Below are 23,936 nucleotides of genomic sequence, written 5' to 3'. Positions count from 1 at the left end.
AATGAGTATTCTGAATGTGTATTTTACTTGTATTTAGTTACTGCCCAACACTGCACATGGATTAAGAAATCACATGTGCAGGATATTTTAAAAACTTGTCTGAGGTTTACAGTAAAAGTGACCTTATTTCCATCATTCCAATAGACAAGTTTAGCAGCTCTGCATTTTTTGGTATATTACATTCCAGAAGAGTGACAGGTATAAATAATGCTGAGGTAGAGGCAGTGACAGAGGAGCAACAGTGAGCTGTGAGCATCATGTTGTCCACTACACTGGTTGTCCTGCAGTTGCTGTGGCTCTCACTGGCCTCAGCAGGTCACTTCTATGGAGGGGTGGTGACCTTCTCTGCCACAATAGGCAGCAATGGGAGCATTGAGGTAAGACTTATTGTTTTAATTTACACTTCAGTACAGTCAAATCCCTTGTTGGATGATTCTAAACTATACTTGTCAGCCCATTATAACAATAATATTACATGCATGAGTCTTGAAAAGTTCACTTTTCAATACTCAAAGTTGCATAGATTTTGGTGCAATTCATTTAACTGTAAATCATAGAAGGGCTGGATTTACACATTTGCAAAATGTTCAGTGAACATCAAGTGGAGGGAAAAACTGAACAAAAGTTGCAATATAGTTATTTAACTGTCAAGACTGACCACACTGCCTGCTGGGGAACCCTAGTCCTTGAATATTGAGGTAACTAAATATTTCCATTCTCTTTGGCAGGTGGAACTTCGTAACAAGGCGACATTCAGTTCATGTGCTTACCAGTACGGGAGCTGTTACGGCAACTTGACTGACTGTGGCTACAACAACCAAATCAGCTTGGGTGCAATTGACCTAGGCAATACCAGCACGGAAACCTCATGGTGTCAAACAGAAACTGTTGTCAGTAAGAGGCTAACAAGTAACAGACCTTTCCGAACATTGTAGGTTAATATTCATGACATATTTGTGCAGATATTTGTGTATCTATGTCTATGATAATGAACAATAGTATTTTTAAAGTTGTTTCATTAGTGAATATACTTGAATTGCAGGGAAAGCAGCTGTTGTTGGACCAAACTTGACACACCTTCTGTATACCCATCGTGGAATGTTCTGACTTCAGTGGATTTGGGCATAAGATCTGACACTAACAAGCCAAACAACTCTCCTAATATCGCCATCCTCCCTTTTCTACGGTAAGTGTAAAACATACTGCACATGCATTTTGCTAACAAGCCTCCACAGTTTAAAGGTGTACTATGTAACTTTTCTGGTGGAGGATCCGCTGCCTATGTGTCTCCAAGATGTTATTGCTTTGATTTAAATGCTCCGTAGTAAGGCATTAAAGTTATTTATCTTGCATTTTCAGTTACATGGTTTATTAGTATTGACACCAGAGAAGTTACATAGTACACCTTTAATGAAAGAACATTATAAAATGATTTTTTCTTCAAGTCTTTGTAATTAGATTAGATTAAATTTTTGCTCCTTTGTCTACTTAGAAATTGAAATAGGCATGAAGACACCTAAATAGACCATATATAATAATTAAACACTCCTTCTGTCTCTTAAAGAGTCCCTCAGAACTGCAAACGGTCCTACAAACCTATGGCCTTCGACCCTGATGGAGATGTTGTTCGATGCCGATATGGAAACCGACATGCTTCTGAGTGTGTTGACTGTAGAAGACAAGTGGGATTCAGTGTAAATGAGGTTAGTAAAATACATTTGGATCATTTAAGTACATTTTAGATCTATTAAGTTTTGTATTTCCTCATTGAGTTGTAGCCACCTTTTCTTAGATTCTAAGGGGAGGTACACAAAATGGTTAATTTACAGATAAATACAACTACATATATATCACATATTGCCTAGAATTGTTCTTAGGTTTTTAGTTTAAATAACCACCCACAAAATGAACGAAAAGTTGGTGCATTTGATTTTACTAAAAGAAGTGACACTTAGATCAGAACAAGCTTTACTGTCATTGTCAGAGAACAAAATTTCACAAAGTGTTATGGCAATTTGGCATATTAAAGACTAATAAACATTCATTCATAATTAAGGGGAAAGTTGAGACTCAACCTTGCATGTTCTTTTCTTAGACTACATGCACACTGCTCTATTTGGCCTCTGGAAACCAAGGAGTCCATGGATTTGAGTTGGTGGTGGAGGACCATCCACGGCACAATGTTGCACTCTACTACTCTTATGGAATCACGAATAATACAATGAGTGTTTCATTCAGTGTGCTGCCATTGCAATTTGTTTTCCAAGGTCAGTATCATTTTAGATGTATTGTTGTGCCCTAGTAATAATCTATATATATTAAAAGCGCTGTACCTGATTATTGCTGTCATAAAAATGTGAAAAACAGAACTAGTTCATTTTAAATGGTTTGCAGTCGTACAGAGTTCATTCCTCATTAACGTATGCAATCAAAGAACCCTTAATGATTAAGACACAAAAGACAAATTTAGCTCAAATACACGGTACTGGTACTGGGCCTTTAATACAGAAATCCAATACACTAATGTTATGGTTTTATTACAGTGGACCCAAGTGTTCCCACGTGCACTGAAGGATATAATCTACCAAAGTATGTTTCCCCAACACCCAGAGATGGAGAGGTCATTCTGGCACAGACTGGAAGAGAAGTAGAAATAAGAGTGAAGGCAATGGCTCTTTATTCACAGTAAGTAAACCAGATATTCAAAAATTATAAAAACAAAACCTGATATATTAACATTGTTTTGTTTTTAACCAAAACAGAGTTGATAGGATCATAATGACGGGACCACTGAATGTCACCAAGCACAGAACCACTGCAGATGAGTTCATCATCAGATGGACTCCGATTTCTGAAAACCTCGGACACTATTTTCCTATCTGCTTTGCTGTTGAATCTAAAAATGGGTAAAAGACTTTTTGTTTATAAAGACTTAAACACAGGTAGGGAATAAGTATGCATATTTTACTATTTTCAGTTAAATTTGTTTTGTTTTATGTAATCAGATCTTCTGTTTACCAAACTGAGATGAGATGTGTGCTGGTGAACGTTACTAATGAACTAAGTATGTGATTCCAAATCTTCCGAAACATTCCGAAAATCTTCCAAAACATGTGTATATATCACATTACACACACACACACACACACACACACACATACACCCCCCCCCCCATATATATATATATATATATATATATATATATATATATATATATTAGAGATTTGGCCTGTAACATGTAGCAAAGCACGTATATGCAGTTGTGCAAATTGTTTCCCAAATGCATTAATTGAATTATTAATCAATTTATTAAATTTCAGTTGAATAAGCATAGCAGAAAAACTCACATTCAGTTTTATCAAGTGCCAAAAGATCAATAACTTGTTACCTATTTTTAATATAATTTGGTCACGTTCGGTGGGCCGGATTAATAAGACCAAAGGGCCTTGTGTGGCCCCCAGGCTGTAGTTTGCCCATGTGTGGTTTAATGTATTTTCAGTTAGTATAAATAAAGCCTCAGAAAGTTATTCCACCCCAAAGACATGATTATTGTCAGTTGAAAGGACTTTAAGGCTACCCTGTGTAATTAGACTGGCCAACCTAGCCATGCTGCATTCTCACACCACACCACTAGATGCCATCTACATTACTGCAGTCTGATAGTGTGCCAGTTTTGGTCTGACAGAAGAAGGTCTGAGAGCACAGGTGAGCTGTGGATAAAGGCAGTGGGCGGGAAGGACAGGTTTCACATCTGCCATATACTGGTAACAAAAAAATCAAATAGACATATAGATGGTAGCTTTAAACCATAAGATTAATATGGCAAGTTTGTAGAGGCAGTCCTTGATATAAAGTGATAAGGTTAAATATTATAAGGTTACATAGGCCTTTGGCCTCCCTCTGAAATTATAACATACTAAATTCTAAAACACAACCTATGGAGCAGCAATTCCCATTTAAACACATGGCTATTTTGTTGTTTATTCTGTAAATTTAGTGAATACAGTGGTCACCTGTCTGGAGTCTTCAATGATAGTCGAGGTGGAGAAGGCCACATTACCTGAACTTCATTATGAAAATCTGCGTCTGTCTGATCCCAGTAACATAGTCTGCAGCCTCCAAACCCACTCCAACAGCACTCACTTGGTCGCTAAAGTGCCCCTCAACACCTGTGGCACCCAGATCGAGGTAAGACTAAAAAGAAAATGTGAAAGATGTATTAAAGCATTTATAGATCTGTATGAGTTTAACAAGCAAGAACCATTCAATCTTGGTTTTTAAATTCAGAATAGATAAAACCAGTCTCTTAAGTATCTTTGCTTCTACATGCATATGACTGCATACTCAACATTTACGTCATATGATTTTATTTTGTATATTATGCAGTATGATTTTATTGATTAGATGAGCAAGCTATCAATGAAATTTCATTCATCTTATATTCAGATTCATTGCTTACAGCAGACAATTCAGCTGTTAAATTTAGCAAAAAATACATGTGTCTGCTATTTATAATATACAAAAAGCAACCAATTTACTATTTGACTATTTCAATAGTTGGGTTCTCAAACTTTCTGAGGTCAGGGTCCACTTATCTGTATTAAAATATTCCAAGGGCTCCTGCACGATGGCATCATAATAAAAGTCAGGATTTCAGATCATGTTTCAAACCTTGTTTGTCTTAGTTCTTGTTTTGTTTATAGTATTCAAGTAATTTTCAGTGTTCATGTGTTAATTTTTGGGGGACCCCCAACATTTGTGCCTGGACCCCACTTTGAGAACCACTGCAATAGTTAATTACATTACTTCCTTTGCAGGAGGATGCTGATAATCTGTTTTTCAAGAATGAAATTACCACAGTGGACAATACCTCTACCCTCATCACCAGAAAACACCAGTTAGAAATGAAGTTCTTCTGCCAGTACCCCAAAAGAGGAAACGTGACATTCACCTTCAGCGCTCACAGAGAGAATGTGACCGTGTGGGACAAGGGCCTTGGAAAGTTCACCTACGGGTTTGAGTTCTTCCCAGATCAGAGGTTTGTCTCCAGGATAGACCCCCGGCTCTACCCACTCGAGTATGACGTGGGTGATCGCATCTTCATGGAGATCGAAGCCACAACTACAGTCAACAACACAGAGCTGTTTGTGGAGTCCTGCAGAGCTGCACCCTACGACAACACCAACTACCCCCACCCCTACAACATCATTGAGAATGGGTGAGTAGATTCTTTTAATGAAATGATAGATATTATGAACTGTAATGGCCAAAGGTATGGAATTAGATACTAATTGATACTAAAACTAGTATCAACACTAGATATTCATTTGAGCAAGTATCGATATTGAAAAATAAATCTCAAAAATTGAAATTCTTTTTGAGTTTTATCAGAACTAGAGTAAGATAAAAACAAAATACTATTATTTTGTGTAGAAATTTACAATTGCCTAAAAAATAACTTAAAAATCAAATGATCACTTGGGTATCAAAACCGGTATGGAGTATCGAGTCTATTCTTAAATATCGAAATGGAGTTTGAAATTATTGAAATATTATGACCAAAATGAATAAAGGGCTGCCAATATGTTATATAGTTTGTGCAGTTGCTTGGCATTTTTGTGAAACTAATTCAACTTTTGTCGGTGCTTTTAAACAGCTGCAACTTAGACCCAACACTGATTGTTTATCCGAGAAGTCACAACAGACAATTCAAATACAGCGTTGAGGCCTTCAAGTTCATTGGCCTTCACGACCAGGTATTCAGCTGAATGAATTGACTTCACAGTGACATCACCTTTGAGGAAGGCAGTATGTAATGTTACCATGGTGACACAATGCACACATTACAAATTTAGCATAAACAGTCTCCAGTTTTTTAGATTGACTTAAGACTCAAGAAAAAACACTAAATAGATTTACACAACGCATTTTCAGGAGCCTGTGATCACTATGAGCATTCATGGTTCCGTTTAGGTGTTTAATTTTCAACAAGAAGGTGAGAGTTAATAACTGAAAAAAAAAAAAATAATAATAATTTGGAGAATGCTAGATATCTTTAATGTTATTTGGTATAAAATCAGCTCACCTACAGTAGTTCCAGCTAATTCAGTTCTTTATGTGTTCAGATTAACGTCTAATCTGAGTAACAGAGCTTCAGACAGAGCAGTGCCTTTAGTTAGCTTCACCCCCAAAAATGACATTAGCTGCAAAGTAGCGATACACTGCTGTACATAAGCTAGTAGAAAAAAATACAAACAAACCTTTAAAGTTTAAGTCAATCTCTTAACTGTTTCCAGGTCTACATCAGCTGCTCAGTGTTGATGTGTGAAGCTGGAAACCCTCACACTCGCTGCTCTCGGGGATGTCAGCCCAATGGAGCAACAAGAGCCAGGAGAGAGGCAGTCATTGAGTCAGGAACCCATTATGTGTCCCAGGGCCCCCTGCGTCTGAGGAGATCTGTGGAGGCAGGAAACACAGGTAAAATGGTTGACAAAAGTATTAAAGATGATAAGACCAGTTGGATGTATTTTTTATTATGTTTAGAGAGCATAGGATTTCATGTTTTTCAAATAATTCAAAGTTATGGCCTTTCTTAACATTGTGGTTGCTAGGTAGGAGTTGGAAATTAATTTTAACTTCTATGCATGTCAGAATCAGTTTTATTGCAATTGTCAATTAACAAAATTGACAAACTAGGAACTTGATTTGGCATTATGGTGCGACATAAACAAACAATAATAACATAAACTATGATCAAATCAAATAAAAACAAAATCATGGCTTGCATTAAAATAAGATAAAAAACAGACTTTGATATACAAAGTTTAAAGTGACAGTAACCAGTATTATAGAGTGGCAAGTCGCATCTGCTGCTCATGTCCAAACCGGAAGTTAAATTATAAACTCCACCAAAATAAAAAAAAAAAGGACTAAAACTAAATCTTAAAAATAATTATGTTACCTACCGTGTGTTTCAGTGAAATGAGTCTAACCTGTCATATACACTTTAAACTCACCTTGTATATTCCTACAGGTCTGAACTTCAACCTCAACCTGGTCTTCATCGCTGGCTGTGTTTTAGCCGCTGTAGGAATGATCTGTGGAGTCATCATTTACAAATCCAAGAAATCCAGTGTCAGATACCAAGCTCTGCCTTCAGATGAAACATAGAAACACCACCTGCAGATGCAAAGAAATACATTGCAGTGTCTGAATTATGTGATTAATGAAGAATTATGGTTGAAGGTGATACAGATTTATATGAAGTTATGTTTGCTTTTTGTCTTGTTACAAACATACGATTTCTTGGTTAAATGGGTGAAAGGTACTCTTGTTAAGTTTGTATTACACACATCATGATATAAGATACAATAAAAATATAGAGAGATTTTTGTAAAATGTGATTGAACATGAACTAAGATTAAGAGGTAGAAGAACACAGAATAAGTCACATCACAGATTAAAACACACATTTACGCAGAAATAATGATCAATGTGGTCTTGTTTGTATCTAAATATAACACAACTAAATCAAAACTGTAAATTGCACTGGCACACTTCAAATTGCCACGGTTGCAATTGAATTATTAGTAATGAAGTTTAGGCTTCTACAAACATGTTCTGAAATGTACAGATTATTTTAGAAGTTCATCTTCAGCACAACTGAATTCATAAAAATACCTTCAGAAAACACAGGATTAAAGGTTTTATATTCCACCATTTTAAGATCTATGTTATAATGTGATTTCCTTATCAAAAACATACCAGAACTTTTGTTTGTTTCATTTACACATGTTTAACAAATGATATTAAATTGTATAGTTTTTCTCTCAAAGAGAAAACACTCCACCTTGTGATGTCATGTGGTAATACAGGAAATGTGCCAATGTGTTTATAAACTTCATAAACCTTCACTGGAATCATTTGGATGATTTCAGCCCGGAATTTCTGATCTCTACTTCACAAAAGTTAAATGCTGTTAATTTGAAAACTACCGCTTCATGACATAACAAGGTGGAACCGAATTTTGAGCTTTGGAGATGTAGACTCGGTATGTACGTCGAGCTAATAGGACTTGATCGTTGCCTGGAGTTCATAAGTTAAGTTGTGTCATTGGGGTCATACTGCTTTGTCTACAAATAATCTCACTGCTTTTTAGTGACATTTGAAGTTTTAAAAGCCCTACTGGGACTGGTGTTGTGAATTAGCCAAGGCTATGAACACTGTGATACCTGCATCAGATTACTGAATTGGTTAATCTATGTTTGCTGTATCTGTCCCTATTCAAATAAACAATTAAAAATGTTTTAAAACAGTGTGCACCCCCCTTCCCTCCTTGATGTTTCGTTAATGAGCCCACGATATCTCCAGAGGGCTCAGCAGTGATACTAGGTGTCCCAGGTACACTCCCTCAGCATCTTGCCCTCCTACTTTATTTAACAGTCCAGGTGTTCTTTCTTCTGACCCAGAGCCAATTGCTGCTCCTTTCTGCTGCAGTTGACAAGGACTAGATGATTTGTTGGAGGGAGGACCCTCAACTTTCTGTAACACAGATGTCATAGATGTTGCCACAAATCCTCTGCATCCAACTTCAACTTAAAACATGTTCATTTTTCATCCATTTTGGCCTGCTTGCAATATTAACTCTGAATATTTGGTGTTTTTCCTTTTAGAGACTTCCTCAATACCCTCTTCATGGAACTGTCATTTCGATCACTAGCCCACTTTATCGCTACTGACCACAATGCTATATATGGACGTGTTATGGCCACAATCCCTTGTTTGGCCATTGATCTGACCCTCAAAGATGAGTGAATGAAATGAATGAAACAAAACACAACTCCAGGTATTTTTTGATGAGGTAACACATTAGAAGATGGCTTGAAGTTCACAATAATCCATTCTGTGTAATATAGGACCTTTAAATTTTGTTAATCGAAAAAATCAGGGGCCGTGGAGGCAGCACTTCCCTCTTCACACACACTTCCTCCAGCTCTTCCGGGAGGATCCTAAGGCATTCCCACGCTACATCCTTCCCTAACTCATGAACAAGACCCCAAGATACTTGAACTCCTCCACTTGAGGCAAGGACTCTCCACCCACCCGGAGAGGGCAAACCACCTTTATCCGGTCACACTCGGCTGCAAACCGCCCCAGTGCCTGTTGCAGGTCCTGGCTCGATGAAGCCATCAGGACAACATCATCTGCAAACAGCAGCAATGAGATCCTGTGGTTCCCAAACTAGACCTCCTCCGGCCTCTGACTGTGCGTAGAAATTCTGTCCATAAATATAATGAACAGAACTGGTGACAAAGGGCAGCCCTGGCAGAGTCCAACATGCACCGGGAACAGGTCTGACTTATTGCCGACAATGCGAACACAGCTCCTGCTCCGGTCATACAGGGACCGGACAGCCCTTAGCAAAAGGCCCCAGACCCCATACTCCCAGAGCACCCCCCCAAAGGACGCCACGAGGGACACGGTTGAATGCCTTTTCCAGGTCCACAAAACACATGTGCACTGGTTGGGCAAACTCCCATGAGCCCTCAAGCACCCAATGGACAGTATAGAGCTGGTCCAGTGTTCCGCGACCGGGACGAAAACCACACTGCTCCTCCTGGATCCGAGGTTCGACTATCGGTCGGATTCTCCTCTCCAGTACGCTGGAATAGACCTTACCGGGAAGGCTGAGGAGTGTGATTTCCCTGTAGTTGGAAGACACCCTCCGGTCCCTTCTTAAACAGAAGGACCACCACCTCGGTCTGCCATTCCACAGGAACTGTCCCTGACAACCACGCAATGTTCCAAAGGCAGGAGTTGAAGACCCTGCTGACAGAGGGTTCCACCAGACATTCCCAATGGACCCTCATGATACACTTGGGTCTGCCAAGTCTGTCCGGCTTCCTCCTCTGCCAGCGGATCTAACTCTCAACCAGGTGGTGATCAGTTGACAGCTCTGCCCCTCTCTTCACCCGAGTGTCCAAGACACGCGGCTGAAGGTCAGATGAAATGACGACAAAGTCAATCATCGACCTCCGACCTAGGGTGTCCTGGTGCCATGTGCACTGATGGACACCCTTGTGTTTGAACATGGTGTTTGTTATGGACAAACTGTGACTAGCACAGAAGTCCAATAACAGAACACCACTTGGGTTCAGATCAGGGAGGCCATTCTTCCCAATCATGCACCTCCAGGTGTCACTGGTGTTGCCCACGTGGGCATTGAAGTCCCCCAGTGGAACAATGGAGTCCCCAGTAGGTGCACTGTCTAGTACCCCTCCCAGGAACTCCAAGAAGACTGGGTACTGGCATAATGCCAACATAGCTCCTAGGATAATTCGGGTACGCAACCTCCCCCACCACGATAAGGTGGCAGTTCAAGGTGCTGCATGTTGTGTCTTTGAAAGTAGGAAGTGTGAAGCAGGTGAAATTTGAGTGAGGGGATAGGATAGACTCTTTTGCTTTTTTTTTTCTTCCTATTCCACACAAATAACCTTTCAATTAAAATAATAATAGACCATTCTTCTACTGGCTTAAAGAAGCAAAGCTATAATTAAGGATTTTACCAGAGTAGGAAATGTTTAAATGTAATTTGACCTTGAACCAGTGGATGGAAATAATGTAACTGTCATGGGTTTTTCTCGTTAGTGTAATACAAGGCGGCTGAAATGGGCTTCCTCCGCAGAGTGGCCGGGCGCACCCTTAGGGATAGGGTGAGGAGCTCAGTCACACGGGAGGAGCTCGGAGTAGAGCCGCTGCTCCTACACGTTGAGAGGAACCAGCTGAGGTGGCTCGGGCATCTGCTCAGGATGCCTCCTGGACGCCTCCCTAGGGAGGTGTTCTGGGCATGTCCCACCGGGAGGAGGCCCCGGGGAAGACCCAGGACACGCTGGAGGGACTATGTCTCTCGGCTGGCCTGGGAACGCCTTGGGGTCCCACCGGAGGAGCTGGAGGACGTGTCCGGGGTGAGGGAAGTCTGGGAGTCCCTGCTTAGACTGCTGCCCCCGCGACCCGGCCCCGGATAAGCGGAAGAAAATGGATGGATGGATGGATGGATGTTTATAATAGCCTAACTGATAATAAAAAAATTAAAAAAATAAAAAATAACACTCTTGTTTATTTAGGCAATAGAATGTGGTTTTCAACATTAAATGGTAGTACTTTCTTTTCCTTATATCTGTGTAATCTCTCAGTGGTCCTGGTAGGTTCCATAGTGGTCCATGGGTGTATACTAGTCTATGTGGTCTTATTTATTTGTTCTGATATGGTTCAAGATCATTCTAAAGCTATTTCGGAAAGGTTCATTTCTGTCCTGTGAATGCGAATTTTTTGGTATCTATACCTGCTCAAATGAGTATAAAGTTTTAGTATCGATTAATATCTGATATGCAATACTTTTGACAAACCTACCTTTTAGTTACAGTCAGGAGAATTCAATCCAAAAAAAGTTTCATATGTTTATTTGTTTATGCTAAAATGTTTAAACTAAAACTCAGTCAGTCCATTAACAAGTTTTCCAGACAATGAGAAGAAGAAGCACTATTTGATCTGTGTACTCATAGTGTGTTCATCATTTCAATCAGTGTGGAACCACAGGTGGTCCAGCAGACAAAAATTCTAAATAAGAGTAATGTTATTTCAGTAGAAGTACAACGTAGTGGTCCAAGAAAATAATCAAGTATGGGTAAAAATGGTATTTGGGAAAACTAGTACTCAAGTCAGAGTAACTTAAAGAGTAATTTTAGGAGGTAAACAAGTAAGGGTCTATTAGTATATTACCTGTATCAAAAATCTTGGAGAAAACAATTAAAGAACAGTTAACAGAGCATTCAAACAACAATAATTACTTACATTCCACAGTCATTCCACTGAACCTGCCTGACGCTAGTTGGTGCTGTGTTTCTCGACCTACAAAAGGCCTTCGACACAGTAAACCACTCTGTCCTCCTGTCAAGCTCTCTCAGTACTATCTTTCCATTGATGCATTACATTGAGTCAAGGGTCAGTTCTGGGGACCCTGTTTTTCAGAATTTATATCAATGACCTCCCAGACATGTGCAAAGACGTAGATATCATCATGTATGCAGATGATGCTGTCATCTACACATATGAAAGGGATGCGCAAGTGGCCACTACATTATCTTCAGCTATCGACAAAATTTGTAATTGGCTCCAATTTTCACATCTGACACTAAACATTAATAAAAGAGTTGGTATGTATTTTACCGAAACTAACAGAATTAAAGATATTCCCAGCATCCCTGTTAACGGAGTAAAAATAAATATTGTAACAGAGACAAAGTACCTAGGGGTTCATTTGGACCTTTCTAAAAGCTTATAAAAAAAGTATGCAACTTAGTCCGATACAACGTCTCTTCCGTAAGACACATGAGCAACAGCTTGACAGTAGAAGCAGCTTTCACATATTTCAATGCCATGTTCATCCCACATATGACCTACTGTGTGTCCTGCTGGTCTCAGGCCAATGAGAGCGTGCTCAAACCCCTCAGATCCATCTACAATCAGGCATTAAAGGTACTCGATAAAAAAAACCTTCGTTTTCACCCCTGTAATAGAGTATCTTAAGTAAATATATAATGTTCAGTCATGACAATTTAGTTTTGTATTCAAATCTAAGAAATGAACTCAAAATGATTAATAATGCAGCTCCACCTACATTGAAAAAATGTATTAAACTTTCTTCCGAACAAACTACCTGATCCACTTGGTCCTCTGTGAACTGAAATTGCATAGTTCCAAAAATATCCTCGGCCTTTGCTCAGGCTGCCTTTTCATTTTAAACCATCAGACAGTGGAATTAGCTCCAGACAGTCTGAAATTGTCTGTAGATATGAATAATTTTACTAGAAATTTGAAAAAGTACATTTTAGATAATCAAATGTGTCCACACCAGACTAGTTAATTTGTATTGTTCTGTCTCAATGTAAAAACCTGCATATAATTTTTACATTGGTATAAACTGTAAGAAACATCATGTATTGGACATGGGGACATTTATTGTATTTTACTGTTAATTGCCCATGATGAATTGTTAGTTTTGTGTAATTGTAATTGTAATGAAATGTGCATTTCAATGTGTGTTCACCTGCCGAGGGAACGGAAAGTAGCAGTAGGTAAATCTGGTACAAATAAGCTCTTCCTTTGTAAGATTAATGAATTTGTACATGGTCCCTGACAAAATAAAGAATAAAGAAAGACGAAAGAACTGTCAGGAATGAATAATATTTTAAAGTTAATGTAATGTGAAGAACTAAACAACTTAAACTTAAATAATGCATAAAATGTGTTATTTTCAAACAGACACAACTATGAGCCAAACTGAATCATATCTGAAGGAGCTGCTAGAAACAAAAATGTTCAAAGAATTTCATATTGTCGACATAAAGTTACCTTAGACTTACTCACAGAGGAAAGAGGAAGCACAACTTTTACTCAAGTCAAATCAAATCAAATCAAAAACATTGCTCAAGAAGGAGTAAAATTATGCCGCTAGTGACTCAAGTAAATGTAACTGAGTAAAAATAACTGAGTACTATCAGAGTTGCTGGTTTAACACTGGGCATGCTTTACTATGCTACATCAGATGCAATGTGCCTGTTCACCACCAGATGTCCCCAAAACTTTAACAGACTTCCTAAGGGCCCTTTCAGAGAACCAGCTGCTTGCAAATTATAACAAATTGTTGTAAAACAATTACAACACACAAGAAAAATAGCAAGAAACTGGAGGTTTGTTAAAGATGTGTTATTTTACAAGTAAGTAAAACACCAACCACAGTTATCTTGGTAAATAGGTTGTGAACAATTATCATTTCCATCAGTTATGGAATTGTTACAAAAATCCATTTAATTGGCTTTTTCTGTATTTGTGCAATCAGAGGATGATCGGAGGAAAAACCTGTGTACAGAAAATATGACTATAGTTTTGTGTCATAGTTTTGTGTCAAATGGGTAAGTGCATGGCCCATCCTCTTCAGTCTTAAAGTCCATCAGTTCAACTACAAAATGACAAATAAATTGAATTTATAAAGTGTTTTGTCTGAGCATCAGGAAAGGAAGGCAAGTTTATTTGGATAGCACACAAGTACACAAAGTAATTCAAAGTCATTTACAGAATAGGAAAGACATTACAATATCACAATAGAAACAAATCAAATAATAATAGTAATAACTTTGTATCACAAATTGGTTAAAATGAACCAATTCTGTTTTTCACGTTTTTAGGACAATAACAACAAGTGCAGCCCCTTTAAGTGAAGTATCCAGGTGTGCTGTGTGCATAAAGGGAAAGTGATGCAGACACAGCTCCATGCGACGAACAGCTCTTGACCTCTGACCTCTTTGTGTTTCAATATCTGCTTTGAGATTTTGTCCTGACTGTTTCATTTTTGTTTTGTTACAGTTGGAATACTTCACTTTCTGGGCGTCACCTGCATGATTATATGGAGAGACAAATAGAAAGTTAGAGCCAGATTTCAGAACATTCTCCTTGGAAATCGTTTTATGCCATGCTGTGACATATATATATATATATATATATATATATATATATATATATATATATATATATATATATATATATATATATATATATATATATATATATATATATATATATATATATATATATATATATATATATATATAGAGAGAGAGAGAGAGAGAGAGAGAGAGAGAGAGAGAGAGAGAGAGAGAGAGAGAGAGAGAGAGAGAGAGAGAGAGAGAGAGAGAGAGAGAAACAACATTTCCATGGAAACAAGCAGGCCACTCACAGTAAGAGCAAATGGTTTTCAGTGTAATAAAATCAAAAAAAAAAAAAAAAAAAAATTGGTCTATTTGTTGGCTAAAAAGTCACATACTGTGGCTTTAAAGCTACCATCCATAAGTTTAATTGATTTTTTGTTCTAACAATAGTCCCATGTGAAATCTGTTCTCCCCTCACTATTTTATTAGGCCCGAGTGTCAGAAGCTGGCCAAGGGCCATAGCATTGCTCCCATTTGCACAAACAAACTCTGATTTCAATGAAATTTGAATTAGTTGTTAGACTCCCTGCCGTAAAGCATTAGCACACCCTACAGACTGAAAAAATATATGTAATATGGGGAGAAAAAAGATGAAGTTTGTCTAAATTTTCGGAAATTGTGCACAAAATTTCTGTTTTGGCATCCTGATCACAAAGTCAATGACACCAACGGCATATTTCTTACAGCGTAGCCACAGCAATGACACAAACTCTTCATGTTATTCTAATGATAAAATTGACAAATCACACAAAATGAGGATGATTTCACTCAAAGTTTAGTGAGTGACCCTCAACAGACTGATATAATAACAGTTAAAAATGGGTGCACTGTCCTAGGAAATTTGTATGGAACAAAAAAATGTGGTTGTAGACATACAAAATTTGGTACACATATTCATGACATACTCTCAATCAAAGAATTCTGACTTGAGTGTGACTCTGAGTGTGTTGAATGTTCTGGACACCATTGCCCCAATGAAGGTTAAAATGGTTAAAGATAAGCAGAAAGCGCCATGGAGGAATGATGACTCAGTCAAAGCACAGAAAAGGGAGGACTGAGCGGGAGTGGAGCAAAAAGCTCCAAGTTCATTATGAGATTTATTGGTGAAAGGATGTACAGGTAGAACCACAGTTAATGTAGAACAAGGGAGAGGGATTTTACTGACATTCTTGCAAGTTGCATTAACAGCTCTCGTGTCCTGTTTGCAACAGTAAAAAGATTAACAAACCCTGCTGCTCTGATGTCGTTAGAACAAATTTCCACACCTAAGTGCAATGAGTTTGCAGTATACTTTAATGATAAAGTAGCTGTTATTTGTGTTCCACAACACAAACAACAGCTCTGCAGCCACTTAGAGCTGACTCACTTTGCACCTGTACTTGACAAAACTGTCCAAGAGATTGTCACAGTCTGATTTCATCTACATGCTGCCTCCATGTGTTACCCACTAGATTTGTAAACCTGTGCTCAATAGTTTGCTATCATCACCCGCTTACACGTTACTTCAATCTGGAACATTTCCAAGAGCGTTTGGCCAACAAAAACAAAGAGAGTGTCAGCAGTCACCTCTAATATCTCTCTCTAAAACCTTCAAATCAGACTAGAAATCTAGGGGTAATAATGGACTTTAACAGCCACATCAAATCAATAACATCTGCAGCTTTTTACCATCTAAAAACATAGCAAAAATCAAGGTATACTGTCAAAACCAGACTTAGAGAGACTTATTCATGCATTTGTCTCCAGTAGGTTAAACTACTGTAACGGCCTGCTCACTGACCTCTCCTAACGAGCGTTAAGACAGCTACAATACATCCAGAATGCTGCTGCTTGGGTCCTGAACAGAACCAGGAAGTCCTGTGCTCAGATCTGTGCACTCACTTCCTGTAGCTCAGAGAATAGACTTTAAAGTGGTTCTGCTTGTGTACAAGTGTCTTTATGGCCTAGCACCAAAATATATCTCCAACATGTTAATACCATATGAACCATCTCACAATTTGAGGATACCTACTGGTGCACAGAGTCAGGACTAAACATGGGGAATAAGCGTTTCAGTTTTATGCAACTAAAACCTGGAACAGTCTTCCTGAAGATGTGACACAGGCCACTACTTTGACAATGTTTAAATCCAGGCTCAAAACAGTTCTGTTGCTGTGCATATATCGGAAACATTTTTATTCTGAACTCTGCTCTTTTAATTAATTTTATGATTATTATTTATATTTTGGTTTATCTGTATTGTGATTTTAATGTAGTTCTTATTCTGTAAAACACTTTGAATTACTTTGTGTACCAATTGTGCTAAACAAAAAAAACAGCCTTGCCTTTATGTATTTCATAATAACAAAGAGGTCAAACAAAATGTGCTGTGAAACCAAAACAAAGGCATTCATTGTCAAAGCTGCCTTTCAGAAAGTTGGACAAAAGTACTTGTTGAATCACTGTATTAATTTGGTTTTACCAGTTTGTGCTGTTGAGTCATCAGTGTGATTTTAGGTCACACCTCACCTCAGAGATTACTGTCAATGCTGCCCTGATGCCCTTGTTCTGATATGTTAGGTGTGACTCTAGATCAATTCAAACAATCTGAATTGACCTGTGTAGACATAATGGTATCAATATGGCAACGGTAGTTTTACTTTTCTATCATTTATACTGTGTTCCAGTTGTCCTCAGAGGTCGTATTTTCCGAGTTCCCACTTGTACATTTACCTTTACAACACTCTTTACATCTCAGAATTCCTACTTAGAAACAACATCTCAGAAGCCCGAGCAGGTTCCGAGCCACAAAATCCAACCCGATTGCGCCCTGTGTTTGGATACATTTTGATCTAATTACTAAAAGATTGATGGCACTTGTGTTAGTCTAGTGTCCGTTCGCTTCTGTGAACCTGCTCCTATAGCTGCTCATACTAATTCAGACACAGAGATTAATGCTCACAAAAGCAACATGACCACTGGAACAGAGCAACTCACAGAAAACATTAAACATCTAACCTCTGAACATAAATGAAATGCAGCACATAATCTCCTTTCATGGTTTGCAAATCAGGTACCCCTTCTTAAAACAGACAGTGTTATTGATGGAACATACGGTGGCAAATAACTATGAACAGAAAAAACAGCAGGTTGACAGTAAGGTCAAAATGTGAACAAGGAAGTTTTAATTTCAGGATGTGCCAGTGTTTGTGACTACTTATGTGCACTACAGCTCACATGCTTTTCTTTAATAACTTGTTTGGCATTGTTGGGAATGGCCATTTAACCCTTTGTCATGTTACTATGAGGTGTGGCTCAGAAATGTGACCTATCCCCAATACACTTTCTATTGAAAAACTGCTGGTTACTGTGATAGACATATAACCCAACAACATACATAATAGGCAAAACCCTTGAGCCTTAGCCCTGACCAAGCTCAAGATTTGGAGATGAGTTCCTGGGTACAGCACCTGCGCCCAGGTTCAACGCAGAGACATTAAATGATGGGTCAAATGCAAAGAATATCTTATACAACACAGTTTCCACATAGCTTACTTAGGCTTACCTTCATAGGGGTGCTGGGGGTGCTCTTCCTCAACACCCCTGCTAGATTCCTTCTAGATTCCCAAGGAACCTAGGAACTCTTTTGTTGCTGCATCTGCCCTGAGCAAAACTAGATCTATTTCTAGAGCTAAGATCAAAATAAACAAATACTCATTTTAAGTAATTTTCACACATATTAGTGCTCTGTGGACCAACCCCAGTGCGCACTAGATTTTGTTGTTTACTTTACTTTAGACTCAGCCTTGTTCACATAAACTGCGCATCATTCTCCCCAAACACATACCATGAGCCACATAAGAGTCCATTAGCTGATCACTGAACTTATGTCTATGACAATGCGTTTCAAGCAGACAGAGCCCCATGAATATGCGCGTACACACTCGCTTCACCTATACGCAGTGTAGTGCAGTCTTTCACCTGTGGCTAAATACACCGTACGTTCTTTTACGGTGACCTGACTAGTGGGAGTGTGAAAACAACCTTGTTGAATTGTTTCTGCAATAAACTGTTTGTCTGAAGGTTAAACTGTGGGTAAATTAAACCTGAATGTGATACCGCTCATATGCAGCGCGCTAACCTGCGAGCGCTGAGCAGTGACAGCTGCTCTTCATATGCTGTGGTGGACTTTTGGCAAAAAAAAAAAACAAAAAAAAAACAACAGAACAATCCCTGACTGTAACCAAACTGGATTAAGAGAAAGAAACAAACGTGAATGCCTAAAAGTTTGGACTTTGCTGGATTTGATTTGTACAGGTTGCGTTTGGTTAAAACTAATACATCAGGACTAAATGTTCAGATGGTGAGAAAACCACATGTCCCCTGTCTCACAGTGGTGGATTTGTCTTCATCTGAGCAGGACAGCATTGCTGTGAGTAAAACTGATGTAACTGAGAGCAGTGGAGTCAGATTGATAAAGACCAATAGGCTACTTGTTGCTGCCATAACGCTATGCTGTTAAACGATGATATTTATGTTTGGAACACGACCTGTTGACCAAAAGAGTGGGGACATTGTTTTCACGAGTAGAAGGTGAGTTTCATTATTGCTGTTAATCTGACCCGCGTGACGCCAGCTTGAGTCATGCGAGTGTGTCGGTGTGTGTGTGTGCGCGCGCGTGTATGCCTATGATGCAGTGAGAGCGCTAACCCTGTGCTCAACCTGGAGTTTAATGTGATTTTTTGTGGTCTGATTTGATCACGGGGATCAACAACAACAACAACAACAACAACAAACTTTATTTATAAAGCGCTTTTCATAGAAAAATTGTAACACAAAGTGTTTTACAGTGCATTAAAAACAGTTCCACCCACCAAACCCACCCAACCACCCCACAGCCAAACAACTCAACCCCAACACATCAATAAACACAACCAGACAACCCCCCTGCCCCAACGCACACTCCCACCCACCACCCCAACACATGTAAAAATACCTTTGGTTTCATTAAAATATGTGTAAGTGCCATAGGCTGGATAAAGATAAACCAGATGAGAGAGCGCCACCAGAGGAACCATCTGCACCAGGAGCAGGGTCATCCACAGCCACAGGACACCAGCCCAGGGCCCAGAGAAGAGATGAGGTCAAGACCAAACCTCCAGGGCCCACGAGCCAGGGCTCAGCAGCCACAGCCAACCACAGCTCCCGGTGCAGAGGGCTCCTCAGAGGAAACACTGGCAAATCTAAAATTATTAAAAGAAATAAAATAAATCAAAGCTAAACAAGTAAATAAAACATAAGTAAAGCATGGATATCAACATAAACACACTAGCTAGCCTGAATAAATAGAGAAGTAAACTAAAGTGATAAATACTAGTCAAAAGCTATGCTAAAAAGATGGGTTTTGAGCCTGCTTTTAAAAACCTGAATGTTCTCTGCGGCCCTGAGGTCCTCCGGCAGACTGTTCCATAGACAGGGGCCATAAAACTGGAAAGAGGCCTCTCCATGAGTGTGTGTCCTGACTTTGGAGATGACTAGGAGCGCAGGGGCCGTGAGGGTTCATAGGATAAAAGCAGTTCTGTAAGATAAGAAGGCCCAAGACCATTAAGACATTTAAAAACCAGTAAAAGAACTTCAAAATCGATCCTGAAACACACAGGGAGCCAATGCAGGGATTCTAAAACCGGTGTAATGTGCTCCCGCCCCCTGGTCTTAGTCAGGACATGTGCTGCTGAATTTTGTAATAATTGTAGACCTGAAATAGCCTTTTTGGGAAGACCAGGGAGCAGGGCATTACGGTAGTCTATACGACTGGTGATAAAAGCATGCATCAGCATCTCTGTGTTGGCCCGAGAGAGAATGGGACAGACTCTGACTATGTTTTTCAAATGGTAAAAAACTATTTTTGTGATGTAGAAGCAGTGTTAGTTGCACAGGCTGACAGTATACGGCAAAAATAACGCAACTATGCTTATCCTGTTTCCTCATAACAAATTATAAGAATAGATCACTTTATACTGGATAATAAGCTGCACTCTTTTTGGTGTAAGAGTCAAAGAATTCCAAGAGTCTGAAACATTAAGTCAGAAGGGTTTAATGAATTCCACACAGGTAAAGTGAACAATGAAGCAACGGATTCTCTGGAAAAGGATAGGTGGAGAGCCCTCAGATGTACCTGTTGACAGTTTTTATGGTGTCTCTCAATGTGTGTGCGTGCATGTGTGTCCGTGTGTGTCTGTCCATATGAGGAGGGTCCTTCTTCTGGTCTGCAAGGTGTCCTCATAAGCACCATGCTGCATAGTGTCTTTTCATGAGTCCTCACACAGTCCATACATACTCCACTGGTGGGCACATATTACTTACTCTAGCATTAGTAAATCAAGGTACCAGTTTGATGTAGTACTTTCTCTCTTTTGTAAATTCAGTTACGCAAACAGTGTTGTGCAATTACTATTTGTGATTTGTGATTTTGAATTGTTGGGCCACATATCTATAGCATGTAATATAGCAGAGCCTTCTTCAGTTTGGCCCTGGTTAGGATGTGCCAATGTGACATCTGGTCAATCTTCACTTGCTGCATCATTTTGTAACTGCTCTATTGCAAATCATGTTGACTCAATTCAACTCAATTCACTTCCTATTGAAAAATCACTGTGCCCCTCTCTCTGTCATCATCCTAACCTAAAAATATGTGCACTAATCTGTTCTCCAATGTTTTTATTTAGCTATGTTGTACATAAATCAAGCTGTAAACAATAATAACAGACTAAACAATCAGGTGCCACCTTTCCCCATGGTCAGCAAATGTTAGCAACAGGTTGATTGACAGTTACCGATCGTTGCTAAGAGTCCACCCCTGGCCAAATGGTGCAGGCTTTTGAAAGCCTCGCTCATAAGTGGCTCTTTGGTGGTGCTATAAATGCTAGTTTCGATGAGCTTCATTTAGCTGGGGCAAACTGCTACACTCCTTTAGTCCACTTCTATATACAGCCTATGGCACAGAATGAAATCTGTTCTGTGTGGCGTTTGCATGTATTCTCCTTATTTCTGGGGTAATCCGGTAGACCATCAACCCAAAATATCCCTAATTGGCTAATCCTTCAGCTCATGAGAAAAACATAGACCTAGAGATTCATTCCTTGCCACTGTGCTGCAATCACTTTTTGTTCCCATCAGTGGACTTCTTTCTTTCATCATAAGTCAAGTTTAGATGAATATTGTGATTTAAAATACTCAAAATATAACATAATAGTCCACGGGTGTCATAGATTATATCTATATAGCAGACAAAAGCACAAAATATCTGCTTTAATATAATTCATGAGCATGACTGAAGAAGCGGCTTGGATGAGCAGCAAACCATCTTCACTCTTACAACAATTTCTCCAGTTGATAGATTTAAACTTCTTTTGCTATGGATCAGACCTGGACGACTGAGGGTTTACACAAACATGGCTGAAATTGTTGCTTTACAATGAACTTTGCTTGGCCTGCATCTGTCACAGGACTGAGACAGGAACAACTGCATACTCTGGCAGTTCCAGTAAGCCATTCACATTACTTCCTTATCATGTAGGGCAGCCTATATTGAGGTACAGACAGACAGTATGGGTGTGGCGTAGACATACAGACACATGTAGTGTCTGTATGTCTAAGCCACAATGATGTTTTCCCTGGTCCTTTAAGGCAGAAAATAAAATTAGAGGAGGAAGTGGGCTTGTACTGGTGACAGGGGCAGGAGAATATATAAATAAATCACATAAACATGCACAAATCACTTTAAATACAGCTTTGAGTGGGTAAATGGAATGGGGAACAATTATAACATGGTTACAATCTGACTTTATCGTAGAAATCTCCAGCCTCCTGGATCAGGCAAGTCACGATTATAATTTCTATTACCATATTTTTTTTCCAAACTATACACCACTCCAGAGTATAAGTCACACCGGCAAAAAAAATGCGTAATGGTGCGTTCACACCAAGGTGTCAAAAAACAAGTTGGATGCCTTTGCATTTGAGGACAAACACTTCCGACACGCATCATGGAAAATAATGAAATGGGAAAATTTACTTTAACAAGCCCATATCAAATATTTAATGTGTCTCATTGAGGATGTAAGCATGAATAAAGGTCTAGTGGTTCAGTCTAACTTGTAATAATGATGCAGATTTGAAGTATTCACTATATTGGTGATCAGTCTGTGGCCCTCAATTGGCCCTCAGTTTTTATGTGTGGCCCTTATTGAGAAAAGTTTGGACACCCCTGCTTTAGTATATTTACTACATAAAACCCATCAATGGAGACGATCGGCTCTGTGGCGGCGTGTCTGGGTCTGTGACTAGCCTTTAAGCAAGTTGGTGCGCCCAATGTAATGAAGTTGTTGCTAGTTTGTGTCTTTCTACTTTTTACAAATAATGACGTCGCTATGTCACTGGAGCGTTGTCTCTGATTGGTTGATGCTGTGCGTCAAACGCAAAAACGTTCACCTTTTTCAACTTCTGGACGTGCAAACAAAATATCCGATACCTGAACACTAAAGATGTGCCGCGTCAATGCCCGATTCGTGCAGCTCTGACGCTTGAAACCATGCCGCAAAAATGAGGGCGGCAAAGATGTGCGTCCACCATAGACTTTGCATGTAAACTCGACACCCCTTACGCCCCAATGTGAACTCACCATGATAATGAAGAAAAAAAACATGCATACATTGCACTGGACTATAATTTTGCATTTTTTGGGGGAAATTTATTTTACAAAATTCGAGACCAAGAACAGACATTTTATCTTTAAAGACAAGTTATAATAAAAACAATAAAATAGAGAACAACAGACTGAATACCTGTCTGCTACATTAATGTAAGATATTAACAGTTAATCAGATATGCTAGTCTAACATAACATGCCGGCTGTGGTCTTACTTCTTTATCACAGTTCACAAAGTAGAACTAGCAAACCCATAATATATAACGTAAGTTCTGGCTCATATTACATTTACACACTGTAAGAACGTTCGTTTTGGGTGTAAGCGTCAAAGAGGACCAAGAGACTGAAACATAAAGTCAGAAGGGTTTAATGAGTTCCACACAGGCGAAGTGAACAATGAAGCAACAGCCTATCCGGAAAGGATAAGAGGAGAGCCCTGAGATGTGCATGCTAACAGCTTTTATAGGGTCTTCCAATATGTGTTTGTGTGTGTGTGTTTGTGTGTAAGGCAGGTCCTCTTCTGGTCTGCATGGTGTTATATATTAAGAAACTTTAGGCAAGGTCGAACAAGGTGACTGTTTTACAACTGTCAAGAAAACTCCGTTCTCGACACACTGTTTACCAAAAAGACTCAACACAAGTATACTGACTTATTTCTACTCTGATCAGAGGGACGAAAGCACACATACGAAGATCTTGCATCCTCC

General features: G+C 39.1%; 1 protein-coding gene across 1 annotated transcript; it reads left to right on the top strand.

The window, feature by feature from the left end:
* The first annotated feature begins 232 nt into the window (after positions 1–232).
* LOC117393783 (CUB and zona pellucida-like domain-containing protein 1) lies at positions 233–7,369 on the top strand. The gene is made up of 13 exons (XM_055230263.1): positions 233–377; positions 729–931; positions 1,043–1,186; positions 1,565–1,703; positions 2,096–2,267; positions 2,544–2,685; positions 2,763–2,906; positions 3,006–3,064; positions 3,998–4,188; positions 4,818–5,218; positions 5,657–5,756; positions 6,297–6,477; positions 7,034–7,369. The coding sequence occupies exons 1-13, from the start codon at positions 258–260 to the stop codon at positions 7,168–7,170; spliced, it is 2,133 nt and encodes a 710-aa protein (XP_055086238.1). The 5' UTR covers positions 233–257; the 3' UTR covers positions 7,171–7,369.
* Positions 7,370–23,936: the final 16,567 nt, after the last annotated feature.

The sequence above is a fragment of the Periophthalmus magnuspinnatus genome, chromosome 3, assembly GCF_009829125.3.
Source record: "Periophthalmus magnuspinnatus isolate fPerMag1 chromosome 3, fPerMag1.2.pri, whole genome shotgun sequence".
NCBI classification, from domain to species: Eukaryota; Metazoa; Chordata; class Actinopteri; order Gobiiformes; family Gobiidae; genus Periophthalmus; species Periophthalmus magnuspinnatus.
The sequence above is the reverse complement of the archived record's forward strand: the minus strand, read 5'-3'. Positions and strand labels throughout refer to the sequence as shown.